The sequence below is a fragment of the Podarcis muralis genome, chromosome 2, assembly GCF_964188315.1.
Source record: "Podarcis muralis chromosome 2, rPodMur119.hap1.1, whole genome shotgun sequence".
Lineage (NCBI taxonomy): Eukaryota > Metazoa > Chordata > Lepidosauria > Squamata > Lacertidae > Podarcis > Podarcis muralis.
Genome location: NC_135656.1, coordinates 75,704,816 through 75,731,465, shown reverse-complemented (window position 1 = coordinate 75,731,465; position 26,650 = coordinate 75,704,816). Strand labels below are relative to the sequence as shown.

Below are 26,650 nucleotides of genomic sequence, written 5' to 3'. Positions count from 1 at the left end.
GAGAATCACCCTTTTATAGATCAAGTAGCACACTCAGTAACACAGATATGATGAAGTGGATTTGAGACTACAAAAGCTTATGACAAATTTGCTCGCAGGGTGGTAAAGGACCCTTGTTAAATTATTCAGTATCTCCATAGTGCTCACTGGAAGGACAGATCGTGAAGCTGAGGCTCCAATACTTAGGCCACCTCATGAGAAGAGAAGACTCCCTGGAAAAGATCCTGATGTTGGGAAAGATTGAGGGCACAAGGAGAAGGGGACGTCAGAGGACGAGATGGTTGGACAGTGTTCTCTACTAACATGAGTCTGACCAAACTGCGGGAGGCAGTGGAAGACAGGAGAGCCTGGTGTGCTCCATAGTCCCTAGCTGAGAGTGGTAGGAGCACAACGAGACTGGAAGAGGGTTGTCAGATGTAATTCTGCTTCAGCACATTGTAATAATGTGGGGAGTTTTACTATTGCTTAGATTAAAAGTCGCCTTGCAAAATATCAGAATTAAAAGGAGGAATAAAAAAATACAGTACCCTGAATAGGAATACAGTGGTACCTCGGGTTAAGTACTTAATTCGTGCTGGAGCACGATTCCTGTTCTCATCCTGAAGCAAAGTTTTTAGCTCAAAGTACTATTTCTGGAGTCTGTAACCTGAAGCGTCTGTAACCCGAGGTACCACTGTACAAGCAAATACTTTAATAAAAGCCATACATACAGTATTCTGCTTAAGTGGTGTGTGTTTTCATACAGTCTTAAAAATGTAAATTAAATACGTGAATAACTTCTTCCCACACAATGAAGCTCGAGTTTGAAACAAACATGTGCTTCTGTATTTGCTTCTACTTTTTTTTAATTGTTGCTTTGAATGGCAGGGACTCAGATGCCCCCTTTTACCGGAGTGAACTAGGGATGGCCAAGGCGTCAGAGGCAACCCGGACATCCGGCTTTGGGCCTCTGGCCAATCCGCAGAGACCGAAACTTCCCAATTGGCCAATTGCCGAGGGCCTTGCATTTCTGCCTTTGCCTGCCTTTGGAGCTCTGCGTTTTTTCCTCCGTCGAGCTGACTGGACGTTGTTGTCTCCGGCCGCACAGAGTCTGCCCTTGATTGGTTGGCCGGGGCAGGGGAGGAGCCCTGTGTTCGCAAGCGGGAGAGAAGGGCCCGCCGAGGCGCTCCCGGGTGGGCGGGGGGACTTTCTTTTCTGTGCGCCTCGCTGGGGCGCGCGCCCACTTTGTACTCCGGCAGGTCGCCTTGGGCAGATCCGGTGAGTTTGCATTCCCGGCTGCAGGTGAAGGCATCGCCGGATCAAGGGGCTGCTCCACGGCTCTTCTGCGGCGGAAGAGGCACGGGGATGATGGCCATGCTGTTTCTGAATACTATCAGGTCTGTCGGTAATTTTCTGTCCCGTCCCCAATGCCTCATCTTCTGCAGCACAGGCTGCGATATTAGACAAGCGTGTAAGTTAAGATTATTCCCATTTTCAGGTGACACATTGCAGGAGGGTAGCTGCGTGCTTTTGTTGGGGGAAAGTCAGAGGCATCTAGTTAGTTTATTGCGCCATAAGCAATTTTTTTTTGCAGGTGACATGCTACATGACCAAACAGGAACGTGGTAGGAAGGCTTACAGCATATCTAGATTGGGATGCTAAAAGGATATGATAGACTGTGGTACAGTGATAAAACTGCTAGCACATTTGCAAAGCTAAGCAGGATTCAGTATGGTTTCATATTGGATGGGATGAGATTCCTCCATTGCAGAGGGTTGGACTAGTTGACCCTCAGGGTCTACTTTGCAACTCTACAATTATCAGCACCATGCTCTACTAACTGAGCTAGAGCTGAGTCTATGAATGTGAGGGCTTTAGAATCTAAGATATTGTGTAATTTTACTGTGGTGAAAGGCCCACTGAACTCAGTGGGCTTGCTTTTGGGTAAGCATGTGTGGACTTGGGTAATAAAGTGCCTGAGTATTTATTCTCTTCTGTATCTCAGTTCTGCCTTCATACTTTCCTCTGTAGTGCAGAAGACAAACTGTTCTTAAAAGAAAGCTAAGAAAATCTTGTGATTACAAAGTTAAATGTCTGCTTATATTCTCTCGAAATTAAGAATCTAACCCCATAGGTTATGAAATCACTAGAATCAGTAGAAAGGCTGATCCACATTGAGGTTGTTGCTTGGGTTTAAACCTGCTTTAAAATGTTTGTAGTGAAGCTGATTCTGTATAAATACCATAATCCTTCCTTGGATGCTTTTGTGGGCTTGACATATCATTGGACATATTAACAAGCAGGTGTAAACTCAAGTTCTTTGTACATCTAGCTATGAGTAAGGACCAGAAAATATATTGGGACTGATTTCCAAGTAAGCATGCTTACAGTTGGGCTGTAAGAGTACCTATTGTAGGGAATAAATGCTGATGAGTGAGAGAGAAGCCAACAATACTCAAAGCTAGTTGATCTGTCTCATCCCTCTTGGATTTTGACACTTGGCTAGGAAGTTGGTGTTTTTTAATTTCTAATCATTTTTATGCAGAATTTGGTGCTTTAAAATCAGGTTGACTTTAAAACATTTTGTATTTCCCTTACTTGCCAGACTAATTTCTAACGCAGAATGTCGGTGAACCATTTATTTGGGAATAAGAAGAGAAACAGCTCCATATTGTATGGTGTGGATCAGGCAAAAGTTACCACTTCACCATTATCTCTCCAGAGAGCTACAAGCCGAAGGAATATTGGAAACTGTGAAGATGGCTTTCCACCAAGCAAGCGTTACAAAAGTCATGCTGGAACTGAGCATAAAGAACTGGAGGATCCGTTTGGGGACAATGATGACTTTACAGCAGATGATTTGGAGGAGATAGATATTATTGCTTCCCAGGCATTGACACAAAACACTTCTTTAAATGTGAACACAGTGAAACCTAAGCAGAATGTGGAGCTGTCTTCCCATCCAAATAGCACCATCAAAACATCTGATCATATTACGCAATGGAATATTGCCCCCAAATCTGCAGGGCAGTTTGGTATGTGTGGTCTAAATGCTGTTTCAAATTTGCATCAGTAGGGAGAGGTTAGCATCTTCTTACATAAGCATTTGGAAAGAAACTGCAACAAATATGCTTTAGGTATTTCCTCCCTCCCTCCCTCCCTGCCCACCCCATCTCCTACCCACAGTGTTTGGACAGTGCAGTTAAGAATTTCAGGTCTCAGAGGTACAGCCTGGTGCTATGTAACAAAGTGTATTCTGGTCCTCATTTGTGCTGGCAGTATAGGCATGTCCTAGAATCATAGAAGGGACCCTGAGCCATGAGTTCAGTTGTGTGCACATGTGCACAAAAGTAAATCCCATTGAGTTGTGGGACTCGCTTCCAGGGAAGTGTGAAGAGGGTTGCAGGTTTAGGGTCATTAGAATTTATTTTCTTGGTAGAAACGTTTAGGATTGCACTATAGAATTGGATGTCTGGACATTTAGATCTTTTACACCATGAAAACTGTTGATTCTACTTCAGTCCATGTAGCAGACTGAATACTGATGATTCTGGTACACAGATCGTGCAGGTTTCCATGCTGTCTTCTTTTTCTGAGTACTGGGGTGCAAGCAGAATTAAATGCCAAGCTCTATGGAATTTATACTGCTTAGTTGTTTTGGAAGATCCCATGGAGCAAAAATCCCATGGAACAAGTTTTATACCGAAATCTTCATACATAGATCTAGATCGTTAATTGGTACCCTCGACCACAAAAGAATTGAATTGTTTAGGTCAAATCCTGAGATCACAATTCACAAGTTTCTTTCTGTAAACAGGAAGTAGCACAGAAGAAACCTCATCAAAAGACCAATTTAGACTTGAGGCACTTCAAGCACAATATGGGGAAGCTGAGAAAAAGGTTTGTTTTGTTTTCTGAAAGAGTTCTGGTCTTAAGGCAGCCCTGCTCTGTGGCATATGCCAGTACTGAAGTTGTGGACCCAAGATTTGGATTTCGTGGGGGAAATGCCTCTACAAGGGGATTGCGGGGAGGACCTATAGTTGTATATGCTAATAAATAAGGAGGACAAGTGGGTGATTCATTTTCTCTCTCAGCAGTTACTGTTTCTTATGGAATTTAGAGAGTAATTTGACCACTGGGGTAGTGAGGCAAATGTATGTAGAAGCTGGACTTCGCTCAGATAGGTTGTATAGACTTTTTTAAAAAATGCTTGTTGCAAAACCTCAGTGATTAAGTGAACCGGGGGTGAGAAGTCTGATGTCTACTGCTCTTCTTAACAGCCCAGTCTGATGCAGTTTTACATGGTGGTGTCTGGCATCACATTCTTAATCTTAATGGGAGCAATGGTCTTACTGGGGGGGTGGTATGTGAAATAAAGCTTGCAAAATGCATATAATTCTTCTGCTTGCATCATGTTCATGAATTTGCAGCTGAAGGAAATGAAGGATGAAATCCTAATTAAAAATGGAGAAATCAAAATTTTACGGGATTCAATGCAGCAGATGGAATCCACTGCGGAGGAACAGCGAAAATCATATGCGCTACTGGAAATGGAGAAAGCTCAAACTATATGTGAAAAAGAAAAGGAGTTTTCAAGAAAGGTACTATTTAATTAAGGGGGGGAATCCATAACAAAACCTTGTTTGAAGGTTCTTTTTCACCTTTTCCTCCTTTTCTTCCCTCCCCTCTTTAAGCAAAAAATTAAGGACCTTTAGTGCTATGCTAAATAGAAGAACATTGAAAAGATGGAAGTCCATGTCAGATTTGGTATTTTTATTACTGCTATTGAATTAAGGAAATAATGAGCTACTTTTTGTCAAAATTATTAGTGGCTTGTTTTGTACACATAAGGGCTTCTTCTTGTTAATTCTATTCTTTTTACAATTTATGTTTTTAGAAAAGGATTTTTTTTTAAAAAAAATAAAGAATGTACATTTCATTTTAAACCAATGAATAATGCCATTTGACAATTAAGGTTAAATACCTCTGTTAGAGAAATCTGCCTTGTTATTTCTGGTTGTGATGCTAATGGACGGCAAGTGTGGTGTCTATATTTCACTAGCAAAGCTCTTGTTACACTCTATCCCAGTCACTCATGTTTTCACAAAGAAAGGATTGGACTCTTAAACACTCAGCTTTCCTAATTGAAATTAATAATTTACCATTTTTAAAAAATGGGTTTCTAATGTCAAGTTTATTCTTTCAGTTGGAGTCTCTGAAGTCTGAGCTGCAGTTCAGAGATGCAGAAATGAATGAGCTGAGAATGAAGCTTTCAAACTGCGAAAGATTTAAACCTGTTACTTCTTCAATGCCATATACCAGGTATGAAGTAAGAAGATGAATTCTGTCCACTAAATTCTAGACAGTTGGGCCAGCCAGGAGTTTGAGCATCCATCCTTCTTATAGCTGAATGTAATTAATTGCACTGCTGTTTTCATCTTGCAAGCTGTTGTGCGGAGACTTATCATTGAACGCACAGCATAATTCTTAAAGCAAGGTTGTCTTTAATTTGCAAAATCTTCCAGTCTATAATTGGAGAATAAACTAATGTCTGGTGCAGTCTGCTTGCACCTGCTTGACACTGCTCCTGTGCAAACTGCACTGGCTGCCTATTTGCTATCAGGCCCGATTCAAGGTGTTGACCACTATATATCTTGAGACCCAAGGCCTTGATGGTGCACTTCTTCCCATATCTGCCAGGTTGGGCCCAGCAATCTGCATGGAAGGCCTGTTTCGTGGTCCCTTTGGTCAACATGACCCAGAATAGGGCCTTTCTTGTGCTGGCCCACCCATTTGTGGAACTCCTTCTTGCATAAAATATATACAATAAGGTCCAACAGGGTTTCTTTGGATGAGGAGGGATAACATGAGAAAAATATTACATACTACAGATCATGCATCCAGTATTCTGGAGAAAATTCTTTTAGTTTATATAGAAGAAATTTACCCTGCATATTCTCCTATTCAAGTGTTCTTTATTTTCTAATGATTCACACAAGTATTTATGGGAGGTAAGTGAATTGTTATGTTTGTTTTAGACGTTGCTCTTGAGCGGTTTTGAATTATTTTTCAATTACTGTACCATACTTTGTTGTTATTTCCTCTGACTTGGGATTCTCCTGGATAAGGAGCAGTTTACAAATGTAAATAATATTTTGCAACTGATTCAGATATTTTATTTAACCATTTAGTCCAAAGAAGAGCCCTCGTAATATTTCAAAAGCTGAAGAATGTACTCAGGAGAAAAAAAGTTTCCCCACTAAAGACTCTTTTCGATCTGAGGTTTCGCCTAAACCATCGTGCTCCACAACACAATTGTGTGTCCAAGCGTTGCCATTTATTAAGGGTATGTAAATTCTTAGTTAGTTATATTTGACCATTGTACATCTTGCCGTGATGTCACCCTGGCCGCTCACCTGGGCAAAAATAGAGTTTGGCTTCAAGCAGGTCCTGCAAAAATGGATGGAAGATGTGCAGCAGCAGCTAGAGTCAGCACCGCCATGCAGAACAGCTGAACATGTGCTGGGTCTTCTGCCTCTGGTTACACTTGCAGAGGGCCCACTGCTGTATACTGGTAGTTCCAAGTCCATAGACTACCTGTGAGTGGTGTTTGTCTACCATAGGGCACCAAACTATTAAAATAAACCTCCACCTGTATTGTCTGTGTTTAATACAAAAATATATGCAAACTTTCTGTTAAGCTAAATTAAATGATTGGGCTTGGGCAAAAAAATCTATTGATTCCTGCAGTTCATTGTTAGACTTACATTTACTGAGCTTCAGTTTGCTCCCTTTGCTTTCTGTAATTTCCCCCCAGTTGGAGGCTATTCACTCAGGAGTATCATGCCATTTTTACTAGGTTTCTAGATGTGTTGGAATTGAAAGCAATGAGCTAGCTGACAAGGCTTCGAAGTTTGGAAATCCAACTTGCTGTTAGGTGCACAGGGATCTGTGTGGTTTCTTCGTTATTGTTTAATTTAATTGAAGGGTGTCAGTTTTTTAAGGCATTTGGACATGATTGCGGGCAAAAGAACATTAGAGATGGATGCTTGGCATAATCTGTTGTATTTACACTGTATGGTTTACTGTTAATTCCTAATCCACATACTTCTTCTCAATAAAACTGGCCAGGATTGCTCTTCTGCCTTTAACAGCACTGGTTTACCTTAATTCAAGGTAAAGCTTTCACAACACAGAGATAAGCATGATCACCTACTAATATCTCCAGGTCATACTGCTACTAAAAGCACAGAAGCAGAAATTAACTTGTCAGTTTACAAGTGACTGGATTTGAACCCAGATCCAGGTTCTTAAATGGTACCCTCAGTCTTGAAGTTCTTAGTTTATACTGGCTTCAGATAATCTAACCATGCAAATACATTTACTTATTCTACATCTAGCCTATGGAATGGGTGTGAGCCCCTACTGATTTTCTGATGTAGCAAAATACATTTTTAACCCACTTAAATATATGTATCTCTGTTTGCTACAGTTAAAGCATGAAAATGAAACATCAGCAACAGTGCTATTGTCTCATGATATAAGGCAGTATAGATAGGGCTAAAAGTCAAAAGGGAATTGAATATGACTGCTTGAATTACTACAAAGATTTCTTTCCAGACAGTAAGATGCCTAACCAAGAAAATGAGCTTGTGAAGGAAGAAACACGTTTGAATATCTTTGCTCAAAGAAAAGGTAATTTCAGATAAGAAATACTTCAGTTGCATACATTTCCTAGGACTGGGGTTGGCAACTTCTATTTGAAAGCATAAAATATGATCCCATGATGATAATAGGAACCCCAAAATACTGCTGTGAGTTGTAAAGCAGTGAAGTCCCCGCAATAAGTTTCTAAGTCCTCTTCTTCTGAGTGTGTCCCTGTTTCCCAGAATGCCAGCTGCCCCCAAACCCTTTTGAGTTATAAACCAAGCAGAAAATTGGCACTGATTTTATGAATTGCAAGTATTTTGAGCCACAAATAACGCCGAAGCAACCTTATCAATAACCTTTAATGTATGAATGGGAATAATCAAACAAGACTGACAGTTTCACCATAATGAGTTTCTAAGCTACATTAAATATTAATTCTTGTTAATGTTTCACAGCTAATCTAGCCAATGTTGTTATAGTTACCAGACTCACAGCTGGGAATGAATGACCTTTGTGGCCGCTTCAAAAGTGTCTGTTTGACCAAACCCTGACCATTCTTCTGATGGATGAAGCCAAATATAAAAGGGCCAATATTTATTTGTTTCAACAATGTACAGTGGTGCCTCGCAAGACGAAATTAATTCGTTCCGCAAGTTTTTTCTTCTTGCGAGTTTTTCGTCTTGCGATGCACGGTTTCCCATAGGAATGCATTGAAAATCAATTAATGCGTTCCTAGGGAAACCGACTTCAGACCAGGTCCGGGGACAGTCTGTCCCCCGACCTCTTCTGAAGGCTGGGGGGGGGGGACAAGGGCTTTTCTTCCCACCCCCAGCATTTTAAAAAACCCCGGGACAGCGGAGGGCTTCTCCGCTGTCCGGGGCGATCTTAAAATGCTGGAGGGCGGCATTTTAAAATCGCCCCGGACAGCGGAGGACTTCTCCGCTGTCCGGGGCGATTTAAAAGCCCCTGGGAAGGCAGGCAGGGAGGACAAAGACATTTGCCCCCCGCCCTCCTTCAGAAGAGGTCCAGGACCTCTTCTGAAGGCTGGCGGGGGCGAAAGTCTTTGCTCCAACCCGCCTGCCTTCAAAAGCTGTCTGGCCAAGGCTTCGCGGAGTGTTGCCGGCATGCCGAAGCCTGCGTGCGCTGAGATCCGCGCGCCCAGGCTTCGCGAACCTCTCCGCAAGCAGCGGCAGCGCTGCCGCTGCTTGCTGAGTGTTGCCGGCATGCCGAAGCCTGCGTGCGCTGAGATCCGCGCGCCCAGGCTTCGCGGACCTCTCCGCAAGCAGCGGCAGCGCTGCCGCTGCTTGCTGAGTGTTGCCGGCATGCCGAAGCCTGCGTGCGCTGAGATCAGCGCGCCCAAGCTTCGCGGACCTCTCCGCAAGCAGCGGCAGCGCTGCCGCTGCTTGCGGTGAGTTGCCGGCATGCCGAAGCCTGCGCGCGCTGAGATCAGCGCGCCTAAGCTTCGCGGACCTCTCCGCAAGCAGCGGCAGCGCTGCCGCTGCTTGCTGAGTGTTGCCGGCATGCCGAAGCCTGCGTGCGCTGAGATCCGCGCGCCCAGGCTTCGCGGACCTCTCCGCAAGCAGCGGCAGCGCTGCCGCTGCTTGCGGTGAGTTGCCGGCATGCCGAAGCCTGCGCGCACTGAGATCCGCGCGCCCAGGCTTCGCGGACCTCTCCTGCCTTCAAAAGCCGTCCGTGATAGCGGGAAGCACTTCCCTGCTATCCCGGACTGCTTTTAAAATGCTGGCGGTGGGGAGCAAAGCCTTTCGGCCCCCGCCAGCCTTCCTGGACCTCTTCTGAAGGCCGGAGGGGGGGGGAAAGGCTTTGCTCCCCACCGCTAGCATTTAAAAGAGGTCCCCGGAGATTTCCCTATGGGCTTTCGTCTTGCGAAGCAAGCCCATAGGGAAATTCGTTTTGCGAAGCGCCTCCAAAACGGAAAACCCTTTCGTCTAGCGGGTTTTCCGTCTTGCGAGGCGTTCGTCTTGCGGGGTACCACTGTATGTGCCACTTAACACCGTAGTTTCTAAGTAGTGGATTTCAAGTAAACTACTCCGATTGTGAATTTGGGGTTCCCATAATGCGGGTTAGGACTCTCTTCAGCTGCAGATGTCACCATAAGCAAACTTGGTCCAAAAATAGATGTTGAAGATGTCTGTTCTTTCCATTCTGCAACTGGTCACGCTTATGATTGTCTGTAATGAGTCACATTGTCTTCCTTGCACCTGCTGTTTTGTAAGTGCAATTGCAGTATTGGTTTAGCCTAACATTGCAATAAATAGGTATGAGGGTGACTGAATTTGGTTTTCTTTTGTGTGGGCACTGTGTTGTCTTCTGAAAGTAGACTAAGCAGTCAGTATTTCTCACATGCACACACAGCTCTATCTGAAATGCAACATTAGCCTTATTTTTACACCCATCCTGAGGCTTATCTCTTTCCTTTACAGTAGTATTGGGGTTGCTGAGCAACAACTCTCCTCATCTCCCCAGTCACATTGACTGGGGCTGATAGGAGGGGTAGCCTAATTACCTCTTAATGGCTACAGATTTTCCGCCCCTGAAAGCAAAAACAAGAGGCAAGGGCAATATAGCTTGCTTTAAAATATAATTCCTGGCAAACTGCCCTCTTTGTACGTAGTCAAAATTTATGGACTTGGTTCCCTTTCCAAGTAGAAGGGAGAACATAATGGCATTGGCACGAATGAATTACATTTACTTCACTCCTCCTTGCTTGCACTGGGAGGAAACAAACCACGATCGCTGGTTAAGCATTACATCCAAGCTCATACAAATATGGGAACAGAACAAACTCTGATCCCTACTTTGGGTGTCATGCTGTGAGTCTAGGGGTGTGTGTTTTATTTCTTCCCAGCATGAGTGGGTAGGAGCTGAGAGTGCCTGGTTTGCTTGTGTCCAGTAAACCATGGTTTACAGCTTACTGTGATATGTAGAAGCGGCTATTGTGTACATATGTATGTGTGTGCTCATCTTTCTGTGTATGTGTCCAAGCGGTACTCTTCTCATATCATAAGCCGCTTATATCAAGGCATGGACTATATAGCAAATGCAAATGCTGTTGGTTTTCTTTTTCCACCATGTTTGCAAAAACATCTGCTTGGCAGTTTTACACTCCTGTTGCAATGTCCATCTTGAACACTGGATTTTTATATTGTTGCAGGTTCCATTTTGATCAATGCATTGCTGAAACAGCCTGTCGTTCCTGAATCATCACTAGGCCTCTGCTATCTTCTTAGCTGTAACGTTGATGCTCAGTCTGGACCTTCTGTGCAGTCGAGTTCTTTCGAAACGTATGTTTTCAGCAATTTGTGATACTTAGAATGTAATTTTAAGTAATGCCTGCTGCCGTCCTGTGCTGACCCAAAAAGCCCAGCAAGCAGAGAAACTCTGTTTCATGTAGATGTTTTATGCTGTAATCTGCCCTGGGATCATTATTGACTCATAGAATTGTAAAGTTAGAAGGCATCTGCTCTTGGGGAAATGTTAAATTAAGAAAAGGTTAACCTTGCTCTTTGTAAGCCTTGCAAACTGTAGTGGGTTAAGATACTAAGCAACTTATTTTTTCTGCGCCTGTTTGCGTAGAGGATCTACAGGAAGCATCAGCAACAGGAGTGCAAGCTCTGAGGAAGAAGAAACATCACTGAGAATCGCTCAAAAGCTTGCCTTAACGGGATTGAATTTGATTGCTGTGGATGAAGGCTCGTTGGCAGAAAACTCCGAAGAAACTGAGCGAAGAATATCCCACCTTAAGCGCTATAAAATTCCTGGAGCCATACATCTTTTTCCTCTCCTTGAATATCATATTGGTACATACCACCAAGCCCTCCTCCTAATGATGAAGACGGGAAGCTCTTCTGGGAACCAGTCCGCTTGCTCTTCCAGGACCTCCTCAAGTGCGGCGTCAAGTGTAGACGATAATTTGTCTACTCTGGAAGAGTTTGCACTTGTGTCCCTGGGCATTCTTTATTATTTGGTATCCTATAGCTGGGATGTTCTTCATACACTGCTCTCCCTTACCATGAAACCAGATTGTGGTTTGGGAGCTCCAGAAATTCCGGAGAAGGATGAAGCTGTTTGCAGTAAGCAGTGCAGAGTCGTTCTTCAGGAGCCCAGCCCAGACCTAAATACTGCTAATGTGGACCAGTCCCAACATCCTCTATTTAAAAAGGTGCTGCAGCTCTTGGCTTCGTGTGCTACAGCAGCAGGGTACCAAAGACATGGAATCATGAATCAGTGTCTCAGAGTTCTGGTGAAATTAGCTGAAAAGTCAACGGTTGATTTACTTACAAGGTAAAATACAACTTGAGCGAAATGTCTTTTCCAAACACCTATTTCCTTCCTGCCTTGATCTAAGATTCAAAGTCATCGTAGTTATTATTGTTGTTGTTGTTGTTGTTGTTGTTGTTGCTGTTAGTTAAATTTATATACTGACATTCATCTGAAGATCTCAGGGCAGTTCACAAGAAAGAGATACAGGATAAAAGCACAAAATAAATAGTTAAAACAAAAACAAAACAGTAAGCCCCTCCCACAAACAAATTAGTAAAGGATGCCGTTAGGATAGGTCTTGCAAACACACACACACACACACACACACACACACACACACACACACAACATATAAAAGACTGCCATTAATTACAGAAAGGCAATTAGAAAGGCTAATTGTTACGCAGCTGTGAAGAATTGGAGGGGAGGGGCACAGTCCCCGAGAAACCTGCATATTTCCAGCTGAAATGCATATAAATTATGCAAACAAATAACAATTATGTATCACTGAATACTCTAAAAAAATAACTGTTCTTGTGCCGAATCCATTCCTAAGAGGTTGTGTCCAATTCTTGCCTGAAAACTTCTTTCAAGTCTTATGGGCAAAGCATAGAGCCATTCTGAGCATGTGCTTTATCCATATGCAATTTAAATGCATAGTAGAAAGAAAATGTAACCATATATACGTTTTATTCTGCCACAGACTTTTCCTGTTCTGATTCCTAATAATACTCTTGCCTTTGTGGAAAAACTTACTTTTGTAATCCTAAACATACAAACTTGAATACAGTAGGACTTACCTCTGAGTAAATATGCATAACATTACTTGACTCTTAGACATTTTCTAACAGTATATACTATCTGCAATAATTATTGCCTCTACTCTAATTTGTATTTTATTTTTCTATTAAGCTTTCAGCATTTGTTGAACAGACAAACACAGACTCTCCTCCGCTGCCTGTCTTCTGACTCTCCCTTGTTTGCAGTCCATCTGACTGTTCAGTTGTTAACTTTATTTGCTCAGCACTTGGAGCTGGCTGCTCAGTTTTGTTCTTGTTCAGGTGAGAGGGAGAAAATCTTCACTATCTTAGTGCTTTTACGAAACACTGACTTTGTAAGGCTGGAATGAAAACCAAAATTAACTAGTTTATTTTAACAGTTTTTTTGTGTTTTAAGTTTACAGCCTGAAAAAACTGTATTACTTGCCTCAAGACTTCTGCATTCTTGAATTTCTGCATGAAAATATTTTGCTATCCATTAACATTGCAGCACCTCAATTAAAGCAGACTTTCAAAGAAGTGGAAAAAATAGGTGCTAGCTTACAAGAAGAAATGTTGGCAGTTGCTCACATGTACCTGTGAGTTTTACACCCTGTGTCAACAACCAGTGGCTCTGGTGGCCTGTAGTATCTATAAAATAACTAGCATTCTCCCCAGATGTGTAGGTGAACTGCCAAAAAAGCCTAAGAATTTGCACAAATGCAGTGTACCATTTGGTGCTGTGAGCCACCATCATAATTTTGTTTTCCACTTTCTGGTTTCCCTTGGGCCAAAGATTTTGCATGCTAGGTGTCTTGTGATCTGAGGTTCTGGTCCTTTTTGGGCATCAAGCGTAGCATCCAGGCCCAGCAATCAACTGCTGGAGCACTCTGTTGGCTGCCAAGCCTGGTACTATGCTGGAGTTCAGGAAGACTGGCTGAACTCTTTTTCTTTTCCCCTCAACAGAGAGAGAAAGAAAGAATGAATGAATGTGCAATTTAGAAGTGTTGAGGTGGTGGGCCCTACTCATGAAGAAAGCTGTGGGAGTTGTAACCTTTGTGCTGTGCTGTTTACAGCAGTGCGAGTTACTGGCCCACCTCAGCTCCTTTTTTTACCCACAGTTAATTATTTGAGGAAGTGAGAAGTTTTTTGAGGGTGGAGTAAGAAGATGAACGGACACAAAGGAGAAGAGCTCATCCAAATGAAGTAGGTCAGGCATAGGCAAACTTGACCCTCCAGATGTTTTGGGACTACAACTCCCATCATCCCTAGCTAACAGGACCAGTGGTCAGGGATGATGGGAACTGTAGTCCCAAAACTTCCGGAGGGCTGAGTTTGCCTATGCCTGAAGTAGGTTGTGCAAATCACCACCTGACACATTATTTTTTCAAGGTTATTATAGAGGATTCAGTCTTGGTCCTTTATGGTAATTCCTCCTTTTCCCTTCCCATTGCCCCTTTTTAGGAGGCACTTTTGAAATGGATTTGAAGTGTGGTTTTTAATGCTATTTAATTTTTTTATATAAAAAGGCCCAGGGAGCTGCTATTCAGAATAACTTTAAGGCAGTGCATTAGCATTACTAATGGATAACATAGAAATACTTTATTACTACACGTTTTTTTTTATAGAAACCTGTCTCCTCTTGGCACTGTACACGTATATTACATCACGACCAGATAAGTCAGCATCCGAGATGCGTTGGCTGCAGTTGGAACAAGAGGTAAAAGGGTGTGCATCTCTGTGTCGTTTTTAAAGTGTGAGTTTGGAATAATGGTTCAATTTCTTAATTTAACAGGATATGCTGGTGAAGGGGATGGCGGCTTAGTGCTCAGCCCCGCAAGCTTCCTTTGCAGGTTTTGTTAACTCTACATGTGCATACCTGAAGAAGGTTTTTGTGGAAACCAGCAGTGGGGAAGTCAGATATCTTATTGCTGCAGGCAGCAAGCAGTAGCAGCCAGGCACTCCTTTTGGCACTTTGGGGGTTGTCACCCTGGGCACCCCAGCCTACAGCCTCTCCTGCTGCCTGCCAAGTCCAGTTATGAAAAGAGGGAATGTGTGCCCAGAATTACTGAAGTGGGGTTTGCGTTGTGTGTATCCAGCCATGGGAGGGAAAGGGGCAGTTATGGGGCGTTGAGTGGAGACCACTCAGAAACAGGTGGGAAGCCTAACAGACAGGGCCTCCTCTAACCTGGAGCTGGCCCTGGTTAATATGCTGTTGAATGAGCATATTAAAACTGATACTAAAGCTCGATCCAATGCACATTGCTTTGAAGATTTTTTCCAGGTACAGTCGTACCTTGGTTCTCCAATGCCTTAGTTGCCGAACAAATCGGCTCCCAAACTCCACAAACCCAGAAGTAAGTGTTCTGGTTTGCGAATGTTTTTTGGAAGCCAAACTTCCAACACTTCTGCTTGAGTGCAGGAAGCTCCTGCAGCCAATTGAAAGCCGCGCCTTGGTTTTCGAACGGTTTCGGGAGTTGAACGGACTCCCGGAACGGATTAAGTTTGATAACCAAGGTACAACTGTACGTGTGCAGAGGATTGCAGACTTGCTTACATCCCGTTGAATTTAATGAGGCTTACTTTGAGCACATGTATATGAGAGTGCACTGTGAGTCTGATACTTGATCGACATTTGCTTACTCCCCTCCCCTGCTTCATCTCGACACCTACATAGTCTGTTCTTTGGTTTTTGTTTCATTTTGTCTTAGACTGTTCGCTTGCTGACCAAGTGTGCGCAGTGCTGCAGCAACTCTGTTTCACTGGTTGGAACAGACTGCCAGTGCAACTCTGAGGTAACCCACTGAATGCAATGAGGCCTTTACGGCATCATTCCGGTTGTAGCAAGTTTGTCTGTATTTATTTTAAATGTGAAAAATTAACCCATCCATGATGCATTATCGGTGTAATATTACTAGAAAGGAACACTTTCCTATTATAGCACGTGATTTAAGAATAATTAATATTTATAATAACAATTTCCCTTTTCTGTACTGCAACAAGATGGTCAAGGGTCTGGAAACCAAGCCTTATGAGGAATGGTTGAGGGAGCTGGGTATGTTTAGCCTGGGAAAGAGGAGACTGAGAGGAGATATGAGAGCCATCTTCAAATATCCGAAGGGCTGTCACATGGAAGATGGAGCAAAGCTTGTTTTCTCCTGCTCTGGAGGGTAGAACTCGAACCAATGGATTCAAGTTAATAGAAGGAAGATTCTGACTAAACATCAGGAAGAACTTTCTGACAGTAAGAGCTGTTTGACAGTGGAACGCACGTCCTCTGGAGGTAGTGGACTCTCCTTCCTTGGAGGTTTTTAAGCAGAGGTTGGATGACCATCTGTTATGGACGCTTTAGCTGAGATTCCTGCATTGCAGGGGGTTGGACTAGATGACCCTAAGAGTCCCTTCCAACTCTACAATTCAATAATTCTATGAGTACACTTCCGTAGGAATATAAGAGCACTGCTTGATCAGGCTAAAGGGCCATCATAGTTCAGCATCCTGTTTTCACAGTGACCAACTGGGTACATATGGGAAGTCCGCATGCCAGAACCTAAGTGCAACAGCACTCTCCCCACTTGTGATTCCCAGCAGTCAGTACCCAGAGGCATGCTGCCTCTGATAGTGGCGGTAGAACATAGGCAACATGGCAAGTAGCCATTGACAGCCTTGCCATCCATGAGTTTCTTTTTGCAAACTGGCAGCAGTGGAAAAGCCATGTTTGAGAACTGTGTTGTGCTTTCTCCTACAGGTAGTGAAGGCTCTTATTATAATGATGCATAGACAATGGCTGACGGTCAGAAGGGTGGAAGGAAACTTGTTTGATGTGCGTGGAAAGCAAGTTGTTCGGTTTTTACGGGACACTGCTTTGCTCTTACACAGTTTGTCTCAAAGGGATAAACTCTTCCATGAACATTGTCTGGAAGTGCTTCATCAGTATGATCACGTCATGCCTGGTGTCAGAGCCATCCTCAGAAAAGTTCCAGATCTGAAAGCCTGTGAAGGTGAGGCTACTGGCGTGAAATATGTGTATCTTAGTGAATATTGATATCATTAAAGTAACCTGCAGCCGTGCATGTTTTCTCAGAAGTAAACCTAAGTACCAAGTTCAGTGGGACTTGTCTTCAAGCAGGTGTGCACAGGCTTGCAGCTTTAAGCTTCCTAGCTTTTTATTATTCACTGACTTCAGTACTGATCACTGGACATTGGTTTAGCCTTACTTTTAATATCATGCCAATCTACTGCGCATGCAAAGTGAATGTTTCTCCTTTGCTAGAATCAATGAATCTAAGGCCATGTTTAAATGGACAGCACATTACAGTTTTGAATTGGATTGGCACAGTGGGTTGTGCTGTTACCAATTCCTGTAGTAATAATAGGGTAGTAAGATAAATATGCAGTAGCAATACAAGTGAAGTACATGGTATTCTGGGGCCAGCGCTAGTATTGCCTCTCTGCAGTTTGGAGCTGTATTCCTTGATGCATCGTGACCATATTTTAATATTCCACTTTATTACTTTACACTTTGCTGTAGTTAAGCATATGAATCTGCTGTTGAGTCCTGAGCATTGGTATATCTTCTAGCCCAGGGTTTCCCAAACTTGGGTCTCCAGCTGTTTTCGGACTCCAACTCCCATCATCCCTAGCTAGCAGGACCAGTGGTCAGGGATGATGGGAATTGTAGTCCCCAAAAAACAGCTAGAGACCCAAGTTTGGGAAACCCTGTTCTAGCCCAATGCCTTTGGCACTGACTACAAGCAACTCTTCAAGGTCATAGGCAAAGGTCTTTCCTAGCCCTGGTGCCTCAGGTACTTTTAATGGGAGTAATAGTGTTTACCATTGCACTACTATTGATCTATGGTTCTTTGTCTAAATTATTCCCAAACAGAGGACATTGTTGTTGCTTCTTCACTGGCATAGTAACAACTTTTTAAAAAGTACCATTCCTAGTGTGAAACCCAGACAGCCATCTTTTTCCAATAGCTAATATTTAGATACTGGCCACATTCCTATGTTGTACTAAACCACGGTTTAGCAGTGCATTCCTGACTTGCAGGAAACTTTGGACTTGTACACTTCTCTCCTTCTTCCTTTATGCACGGCTTGGAGGAGGAATTTAGAAGCTTCCAATTGCACTTTGGATAACGATGATTTGTTGAGTTGTCTGGACTGATAAACTGTGTTAAGAGAAACATGTTTAAACCATGGTTTTTCGAAGCTGACTTGTTTAAATGAACTGTAATTAAGTTTAACCACAGTTCTGAGTCTAGACAACTAAAGAAGCTGTGGTTAGCCAAAAGCAGAAGCACATGCTTCTGAACTCCTCTTCCCAGCCATGTCGGAGGAGTGGGCAGTGTGTGGACCCAAGGCTTACTGCAGCTTCTTCTTGCTCATGCACATCATGCTAAGCCAGATCCTAAACGTAGAAGCTGCATTATGGCAACTCAGACTGTTGATCCATCCAGCTCAGTTTTGTCAGCACAAGGGGTGAGGAGGCTGTGGCTGTTCAGATGTTGCTGGACTACAATACCCACCATCTCTGACCATTGGTCACAGTGGCTGATGGGTTGTGGCTAATGGAAATTGGGAGTCTTTACAAGGGTCCACATTTTCCTCCATTTCTCTTTACCGCATTATAAGGCAGGGATGAGAAACCTTGGCCTCCCAGATGTTGCTGGGCCCTAGTTCCCATCAGCCCCAGCCAGCATGGCTAATGGGTCATGGATGATGGGAGTTGGTGTCCACCGGGAAATTCTTTCACTCATAAGATACATGTTTTTTCTCCCCCAGAACTTGCATTGGATGAACTGTACCCATTGGAACCAGAAGTTGAGGATCAAGAAATTGACTGCAGCTAATCTTGGTTCAAGAATATATTGGTTTACTTTCTAGAAAAGGCAAATTTTGATATACGAAACTTGTCCCTAGTGTCCAGTAACCAGGAACTATTCCAATGGAAGCAGTATGTTTTTTGTTTTTTTAAAAACTGTTTTACTCAATGAATTTGCAGCCTAATATATTGTAATATAACACTGGTGGCTGAAGGATGTGATATTAAAAATAAAATCTAAAAAGCTGTTTCTGTGTTTATGGGAAGGACTGCTTTGCTCTTCAAATGTTGCTCTGAATATTGTGGGAACCAGCTTAAATATGTATTTCACTGTATTTTCAGAAGAATGCTTGTGTTCCTAAAACATACAATCCACTTCCTGTCTGTGGCTGCAATCCTATAAATGCTTCACAAGGACATGAGTTTCGTTAAAGTCAGTGGGTCTTAATTCTACATTGACTAGCGTAGGATTGCACTGTTTGTCAGAAGTGGGAATGCATCCCTCCAAGCCTCTCTACTTTGTCCTCAGGACCCCCCAGACCATGTCCCTCCATAAGCCCTGCTTTCTACCCTTTTGCCCTTGCTTCAGTTTGTGTGGAACATGAATGGGGATAATCCTTCTCACTTGCCAGAATGGGGAGAAAGGTGTGTGCAGAGGGTGTAGTTACCTCTGGCTTTTGCATGACTGTATAAAAGAACCCATCCCTTGCTCTGAACACTTTTGCATTCACCCTTTTAGCCTTACGTTGTATACCTGTGAAAGCAGATTCTCACTGCAGAATCTGCTTTCAGGTACATCCTCCTTCCCTGTTTTTAACTCTTAACAGGGCAGGGTCAGAGCCAGGATTTTCTAGGCTTCTAAATAGCATGGAGAGCCTCAGTGAACAGAACAGGCTCCCCTCAGTAGGCATACAGTAAAGGTAAAGGACCCCTGACAGTTAAGTCCAGTCGCAGACAACTCTGGGGTTCTAGCGCTCATCTCGCTTTACAGGCCGAGGGAGCCAGCGTTTGTCTGCAGACAGTTTTTCTGGGTCATGTGGCCAGCATGACTAAGACACTTCTGGCGTAACGGAACACCGAAACTAGAGCTCTGCTCTCCATCACAGAGTTCTAAGCACATAGGGGTTAGAATGCCAGAGTCCTGCTTCTGCCATGCAGTGATCTCATCTTGCACTTTTGAATGCATACATCCAATCTCGTAGAAGTACCTTGCCCCACTTTGCCTAGATCTCTTTCATAAACTCCACTAGAAATGCAGCAGTATCTTCCTTCAGCTTCTCATACTTCCCGAGTGCCTGGTTCTAATATTTCTGCCTTTAACTGAAATAAATCTTTAAATTATTGCATTACAAGAGGGAGCCACCCTCATTCTTGATGAGTTTCAAAGGACTAGTAGTGCTGTTCACAGTAAGAATTGTCTAGCTGTAAGGGAAAAAAGTCTCTGGGAATTATAGGAGTGTATTGAGTTACCTGTCTAGGAATTATGCTACGTCAGGGACTGAGTCACTAAAAACAAGACCTCACATGTGTATTTAATAACATCTGTGCTTCCAATACTTAGTAGTGAAATCAGTTTTAAAGTTGTGTAAGCATGTTACAGCAGAATCAATTTAATTAGTGTTTTAAATGCTTTTGCTTGCAGTTGGTAACATCAAACTCATAGGATTGCAACTTTGAGAACAGGTTCTTGATTTGTTGATACGAAGTCCATATTATGATGTCTGATTTTCCTAGTAGTAGTTCTAAAGCTCTAGCTACTGAACAGCAACAAATATGCTCCTGTGAGATGTGAGGACAGAGAAATGCATAGTGTTAATCTTTATATAAATAAATGGGAGCTAAATACTTAACCTAATGCATATGAAAAATGACAGCACTGTATATATTATAGCCATAATGAAACTAATTGACCTATACGTTGATAATATTTTAAATGTGGAACAGGAGCAAACCAATCCCGTATCTGTCTCCTGTTATCCTTTTCCTATTAGCATGAGCCACAATCGACTAAAAAGTGGTCTCAGTGTCATTTTGGATGCTTCTTAGCTGGTGCCTGCTGCTTAGGAAGTTTGGGCAGTTTCTACAATTGTTCTCTTATTACTCTACCATGAATGTAAGCTAGCCCCTTTTGTTATCTGTATAAACTTGTCTGTGGCTAGTTATTTTGTCTGTGTATTTGAGAACAACCTACTTGCTTTCCTCTTGCAGTTTGTTTCCAAAGAAGTCAGTCCAGCGACAGTTATTGTTGATCCTCTTTTTCAAGCCAAAACAGATTACAAACAGTACAGTATCCGGGCAAAGCTAGATGCTGCAGTAACATGCACAGATTTAAACATGGTTTAAACCACGAGCTCCAAAGCTTTGTGAGATACTGATTTGCCAGGACTGTGGCCAGGGAGGAGCTGAGCTTGAGCTTTCGGTTTCATCCGGAACTTTGGGAGCGGCTTTCCAATGCCTAATGGCGGATTAAAATAAAATAAAATAAAAATCTTAAAGGGGTGAAGGAGGCGCTGGACTGGAGAGAAGGTCTCCATCGCGGAAGGCTGCCTGCGCGCCATTCTACTCCAGTATGTATTTTAAACAGGAGGCTCCGAGTCTGAGCGCTTGTAAAACGGAAAGGGAGACGCTGCTTGGTTCCGCAGCTGTTCTTGAATTTAGGGGTTAAGGTAGTAATAAGGCGAGATCGTGAAGGGAAAAGGGTGGGACGAGCTTGGCCGCCCTAACATTTCCCTCCTTTGCGAGTGCCGTTTGCGCAACCCAAAACGCGGCAATGCGGGCACATCGCCTCCCTTTCCCGTCAGTGGCGCCTGCAGGAGGACGGCGCCATTTTCTTGGGTTCATAGATAGGATTCCCAAGCATTTGCACGGCGAATGCGGCCACACTTCACGTGGGGTTGGGAGCCGCTTTGCTCCCTTCCTGGCCCTTCGCCACAGGAAGACGAACTCGGGCCTCTGCTGCGTTGCTCAGCTCCCGGGAGAGGAAAGGGGCGCGCGACTCTTTCAAGACAGGGCGCCCTCGTGATTCTGCGCTGTGGAGCCACCTGCCCTTGAGGCGCCCGGAGATCTGTCTCAGGAGAAAACACGGACTTCTCTCCAGGGTCGAGAAGGAACCTCCCGTCTAGTTCGAGGGCAGAGTGGGCGCTTGGTGCCCGCATCCCAGACAGACCCCTACATCGGTGTGATAGAGGCCTTCTTGCCCCCCAGTAGGAAGGTTTATGCAGCCTTCCTCAGCTGTGATTCCTGCATTGCAGGGGGTTGGACTAGATTGTTCTTGGGGGTCCCTTCCAAGGATTCTGATTTTACGAAGCGCAGCTCCTTTGCGAAGCAGTGCAAGGGGGTCGGCAGTGTAGCCCAAATGACCTGAGCATAGGGCTTCTTCGCGTATATCTGTGGCTTGTCGCTGTGTGTCTACTTCATTTATTAAAGCATTTTGGCCACACTGAGAGGGTGAAAGGAAGGGTAACTACGGGCATAGTGTTAACATGAGATCTATACATTGCATTGGCCATCTTGTGCCTTTCCCAAATTTTCACTGTTCTTTCTTCCTAGACCTGAGAATGTGGCCAACATCTGTGACTCCCTCCAAACCCATTGAGACATTTGTTTTTATGGACCTGGAAGCAACAGGCTTACCACCCTCGCAGCCTAAAATTGCAGAAATGTGCCTGTTTGCTGTGTCTAGACATTCCTTGGAGAATCCTCAATACAGCAACCCTCGCCCAAAACCACTACCTCTCTTACCACGGTTAGCAGATAAGCTGTCGGTTTGCATTAATCCAGACAAGCTGTTCACCCTGGCAGCAAGTTCCATTACAGGACTGACGAATGAAGCGTTTGCCATGAACAGAAAGCAAACCTTTAACTTGGATCTTTTGCACATGATTGTGGCCTTCTTCAGACGGCAGCACCCACCAATCTGTTTGGTAGCACACAACGGCTATGGTTATGATTTTCCTTTGCTGAAAGCTGAACTTTCTGCGCTGGGTCACTTAGCCCTTGACGAAATCTATTGTGCAGATACTATTAAAGCCATGAAAGCCTTGGACAGCGAGAACAACCAGCTTCAGCAGTTTGCATACCAACCTAGCGCACCTGGCAGCAGGAAAAAATATGCTCTTCGAGACTTGTATTTTAAATTCTACAGAGAATATCCTCCGAACAGTCACAATGCAGAAGGAGATGTCATTGCGCTAATAAACATCTTTCAACAACGTGCCAGCGATCTTATGTGCTGGATGGATTCAAATGCAATTCCATTTAATTCCATTAGAGCCATGTACAAGGAAAATGAGAGATACGCTTCCTTTTCAAAAACACCTGGAAACATTCAACCACCCCACTCCAGTCACTTACAGAAGCAGTCGCGGCAAAGGGTAGCAGCAACTACTTCACGCTGGCCTTTTCCAGAAGGTGGTGAACCAGCAGATAATAATTATATTCCACTAAGCCATAAAAGTACTGATAAATATTTCATAATTCCTGATGAAATTAAGAGTGTTCAGGGTATTTTGATTCTGTTTCTTGGGCTAGTAGTCATGTGGGTTGCAGTTAAATACCCTGTTTAATTTAAGAATATGCATTGGATTGCGAGGAACGCCTCGCAAGACGGAAAACCCGCTAGACAAAAGGGTTTTCCGTTTTGGAGGCGCTTCGCAAAACGAATTTCCCTATGGGCTTGCTTCGCAAGACGAAAGCCCATAGGGAAATCTCCGGGACAGCGGGGAAGCGCAGCGCGTCTTCCCCACTGTCCTCGGACCTCCTCCTGCCGCCCGGCATCGGAACGAAGCTCCGAAGCCGGGCGGCGGGGCGGGGACGCCTTCTCCCGCCGCCCGGCTTCGGATGGCTTTTCTGATGACTTGGGGTGGGAGGAGGGTTTTCCTTCCCACCGCCAACATTCAGAATGCTGTTCTGAATGTTGGCGGTGGGGAGGAAAAACCCTCCTCCCACGCAAGCCCCGGGAACAGAGGGAAAGTGCTGCGCGCCTTCCCCTCTGTTCCCGTACCTGTCCTGAAGGCTTGCGGTGGGGAGAAAAGCCCTTCTCCGCACCGCCAGCCTGGCAAGCGGTTTCCCTAGGAACGCATTAATTGATTTTCAATGCATTCCTATGGGAAACCGTGCTTCGCAAGACGAAAAGCTCGCAAGAAGAAAAAACTTGCGGAACGAATTAATTTCGTCTTGCGAGGCACCACTGTATTATAAGTTGCAAGCTGCAAAAATGTGTTTCCACCAGCTCTGGTTCTTATTTTCTCCCTCCATTTAGATCTTCTATAACCCCTATTTTAGAAAAGGGGCATTGGTTTCCAGTTTGTGTCTTGGCCCAATTCAAAGTGCTCACACTGGTGTTTAAAGCCTCAAATGATTCAGGTTCCAAATATCTGCCTCCTTTTGTACCGAGCCTCTTGTGTGCTGAGATCAGCAGAGAAGGTCCTCTTGGTAGTTCCTCTGCCCTTAGAGGTTCAGGGAAGGCATTCTTTGTGGTGGCCCCTAAGCTGTGGAACTCCCTTCGCACAGAGATGCTTCCGGCACTTTCATTTTACTGTTTTTGGAGAATGCTGAGGTTTGAGGTTTATGTTCTTAGGATGCACTTTATTTTTATGGCTATTGTTTTAAACTGTTTTTAATACTATGTTTCAACGCTGTAACCTGCTCTGGGATCTTAGGGTAAAGGGTGGATAATAAATTAATATTATTTTGGTGATTCTTGACGTTATTATTTTGTTGGTGTCTTCAAGGGCTGTGATTTTTTCCCCTCTTTTTTTACAAGCCATTCTGCACAATGTAAAAATTAAAAGGATAAAATAAATTTTAAAAATTGTGTAAGAACTCTAAATGTCGGAGTACACTGGTATATATGTGAAAAAGCCAATATTCATTAGGGGAAAGGCCTAAAATTCCAGAGAGATGAAGGTGGGTAAAAACAGCTATCTTCCTTTCCATTAAAAAAAAAAAATGCTAAAAAACTCAAGTGGTTGAGGAAAGCGGTTCAGAGTCTTGCTGTCATTTTAAGTATTTCCTAGAATCTTGACTCTGGAAAGTTCCATGTCGCCTTGGGAAGTGCCCAAAGCTAAAGCTTAGGCATAAAGAGCAAGGTTGTAGTTTTTATTTGCTGACTTCACTTTAGAACAGAAGCGGGGAATATCTCACCCATTGTCTTCCACATTTGACCCAACCAAGCCATTTTGGTCAAGCCACACCCACCCTACAAGATATACCCCACATACCAGATGTGTGACATGACTCTTCTTTTTCTTCTTCTTTGGCAATCACTTGTAGCTGAGTAAGATTGTCTTCCATAAATATGGTTTTAACAATGAGTCCGTAAGTGACTGTGGAGGCCAATTCTGGATCCACACGTTCTTCCACAGTAGAGACATTGGTTTCCGGGCAGGAGTTGATCACAGTGTGTATTTGCCAAGCGTGCCTTCCTCTTAGCATGTTTCTCCCTTGCGTCCTGAGTTCGAGTGTCTTCGAAGCCCATGACACCTTTGGTAAAGGCTGTTCTCCAATTGGAGCGCTCACAGGCCAGTGTTTCCCAGTTGTCGGTGTTTATACTACATTTTTAAAGATTTGCCTTGTGACTTGAATAGCAGGAGCTTAAAGTGATGGGTCGTGGGAGTGTGGAAAAAACCTCCCATCTTAGCAGTAGTTTCAATGGAAACTGCTTCCCTCCACTCCCAGCACTGCTGTTTGAACCTCTGGATTTAATGAGATTTAAAGAGCAGCATAGACATGTTTGCAAAAGGGCTTTCAAAACAACCCAGCACTGCTCATATTGTAGGTCTGCCAAGGGTGGGGAGATAAAGATTTGTCCCATTGTCCAGCAAAGGTTCCCCAAGTTAGGTTGATTGATGAGATACTTTCACAAGGTATATTTACCATAGTGAAAGCAAGAATGCTAATGCCTTCTTCATGCTTGACCTCTAACCTAAACAAGTCAATCCAAATAGAACTTGATTTGATCTACTTAGATCCCTGGAGGAGCCCTGTTTGAGGCACTGCTGCCACTACCAGTCACACTAGCTATTTTTATGAGTTAGAACCTCACACTAAAAACTTATGCTCTATTTGCACACTGTTCATTTCACTCATCACCTTTAGTGGAAACTTAGACCCAATGGTAAATTTAGGACCCCTCCTGTGCCTCCACAGAACTCTAGATCAGTATCCCTCTTTGCTTTAGACGAGACATGGCCAAACTTGGCCCTTCAGATATTTTGGGACTACAACTCCCATCATCCCTAGCTAATGACCAGTGGTCAGGGATGATGGGAATTGTAGTCCCAAAACATCTGGAGGGTGAAGTTTGGCCATGCCTGCTTTAGACAAAGCCTTCATAGGTAACCGAGCCCATCAGAGTTCTCTAAGCTCTCAATGTTTGTACAGACTTTGTGAAATCTGCCCTAGAATGTTCCACCCTTAGCTTGACTCCCTCTTTACCACAGTGCTCCATACCTCCCCTTCAATCTTTGTTATTTTGTGTTTAGGTGGGAACCTAATATTTCCAAGTCTCTCTTGCCAGCCAAAGACAGCTTGTATTGCATAAAGCAGAGTAGCCAACATGGTCCCCTTCAGACGTTGCTGAGCTCCAAATCCCCATTGTCCCTGTCCATTGGCCATGTTGGCTGGAGCTGACAGGAGTTGGGAGTCGAACAACATCTTGAGGACAGCACATTGCATACCTTTGGCATAAAGCTTCAGGGGCCAGCAGGGCTCCTCTGGCCCCTAATTCACTATCACAGACTGCCCCAGTGGTTTGACACCCAAAATAATCTGCAAACACATTAGGGTTGTGCAATGCTTTGAGAGCTGTATCTTCTTATATGGAAAAAAGGTAAGGCTTTCACCATGCAACCCCCAGTGGAGTGTTTATAATGCCGCATCACATCCCTGGATTTGCATGAAGCTGGTACAGGGTTTGGGGATTAAAAGAGAAGGCAGGTTACAACACCAAGGGAATGAGAAGTTGTGTTTGAAGCAGCAGTTTGTGTAAAGCAGGGATGATGGACATGGTGTGAATGTAAAAATGGGTGCAAAGCAGGGGTGCAGAATAGAAGAGAGTAGTGGCTTCAGAAATGGGCTTTGGAAAGTGAAAAGCGAGTTTAGATAGCAGGAGCTTAGCCAGCAGAACAAGCAGGGGCACAGCCCTTACTCTCT

General features: G+C 43.8%; 2 protein-coding genes across 3 annotated transcripts; both read left to right on the top strand.

Moving 5' to 3' along the window:
• Positions 1-1,126: 1,126 nt before the first annotated feature.
• On the top strand, positions 1,127-18,744 carry ATRIP (ATR interacting protein). 2 transcript variants are annotated; one of them, XM_028718833.2, is made up of 14 exons: positions 1,127-1,376; positions 2,586-3,015; positions 3,798-3,880; positions 4,411-4,581; positions 5,187-5,302; positions 6,172-6,326; positions 7,601-7,675; positions 10,803-10,932; positions 11,225-11,932; positions 12,824-12,972; positions 14,298-14,389; positions 15,381-15,464; positions 16,418-16,670; positions 18,457-18,744. In XM_028718833.2, exons 2-14 carry the CDS (start codon positions 2,604-2,606, stop codon positions 18,522-18,524), a joined length of 2,496 nt encoding a protein of 831 aa, XP_028574666.2. In that variant the 5' UTR covers positions 1,127-1,376; positions 2,586-2,603; the 3' UTR covers positions 18,525-18,744. The 2 variants fall into 2 exon arrangements, with proteins under 2 accessions (XP_028574666.2, XP_028574667.2); XM_028718834.2 differs by lacking the exons at positions 1,127-1,376; positions 3,798-3,880 and having other exon boundaries at positions 2,784-3,015.
• An 82-nt stretch (positions 18,745-18,826) lies between these two features.
• TREX1 (three prime repair exonuclease 1) lies at positions 18,827-24,194 on the top strand. The gene is made up of 2 exons (XM_028718836.2): positions 18,827-21,063; positions 22,046-24,194. The coding sequence occupies exon 2, from the start codon at positions 22,054-22,056 to the stop codon at positions 23,059-23,061; it is 1,008 nt and encodes a 335-aa protein (XP_028574669.2). The 5' UTR covers positions 18,827-21,063; positions 22,046-22,053; the 3' UTR covers positions 23,062-24,194.
• The last annotated feature ends 2,456 nt before the right edge of the window (positions 24,195-26,650 follow it).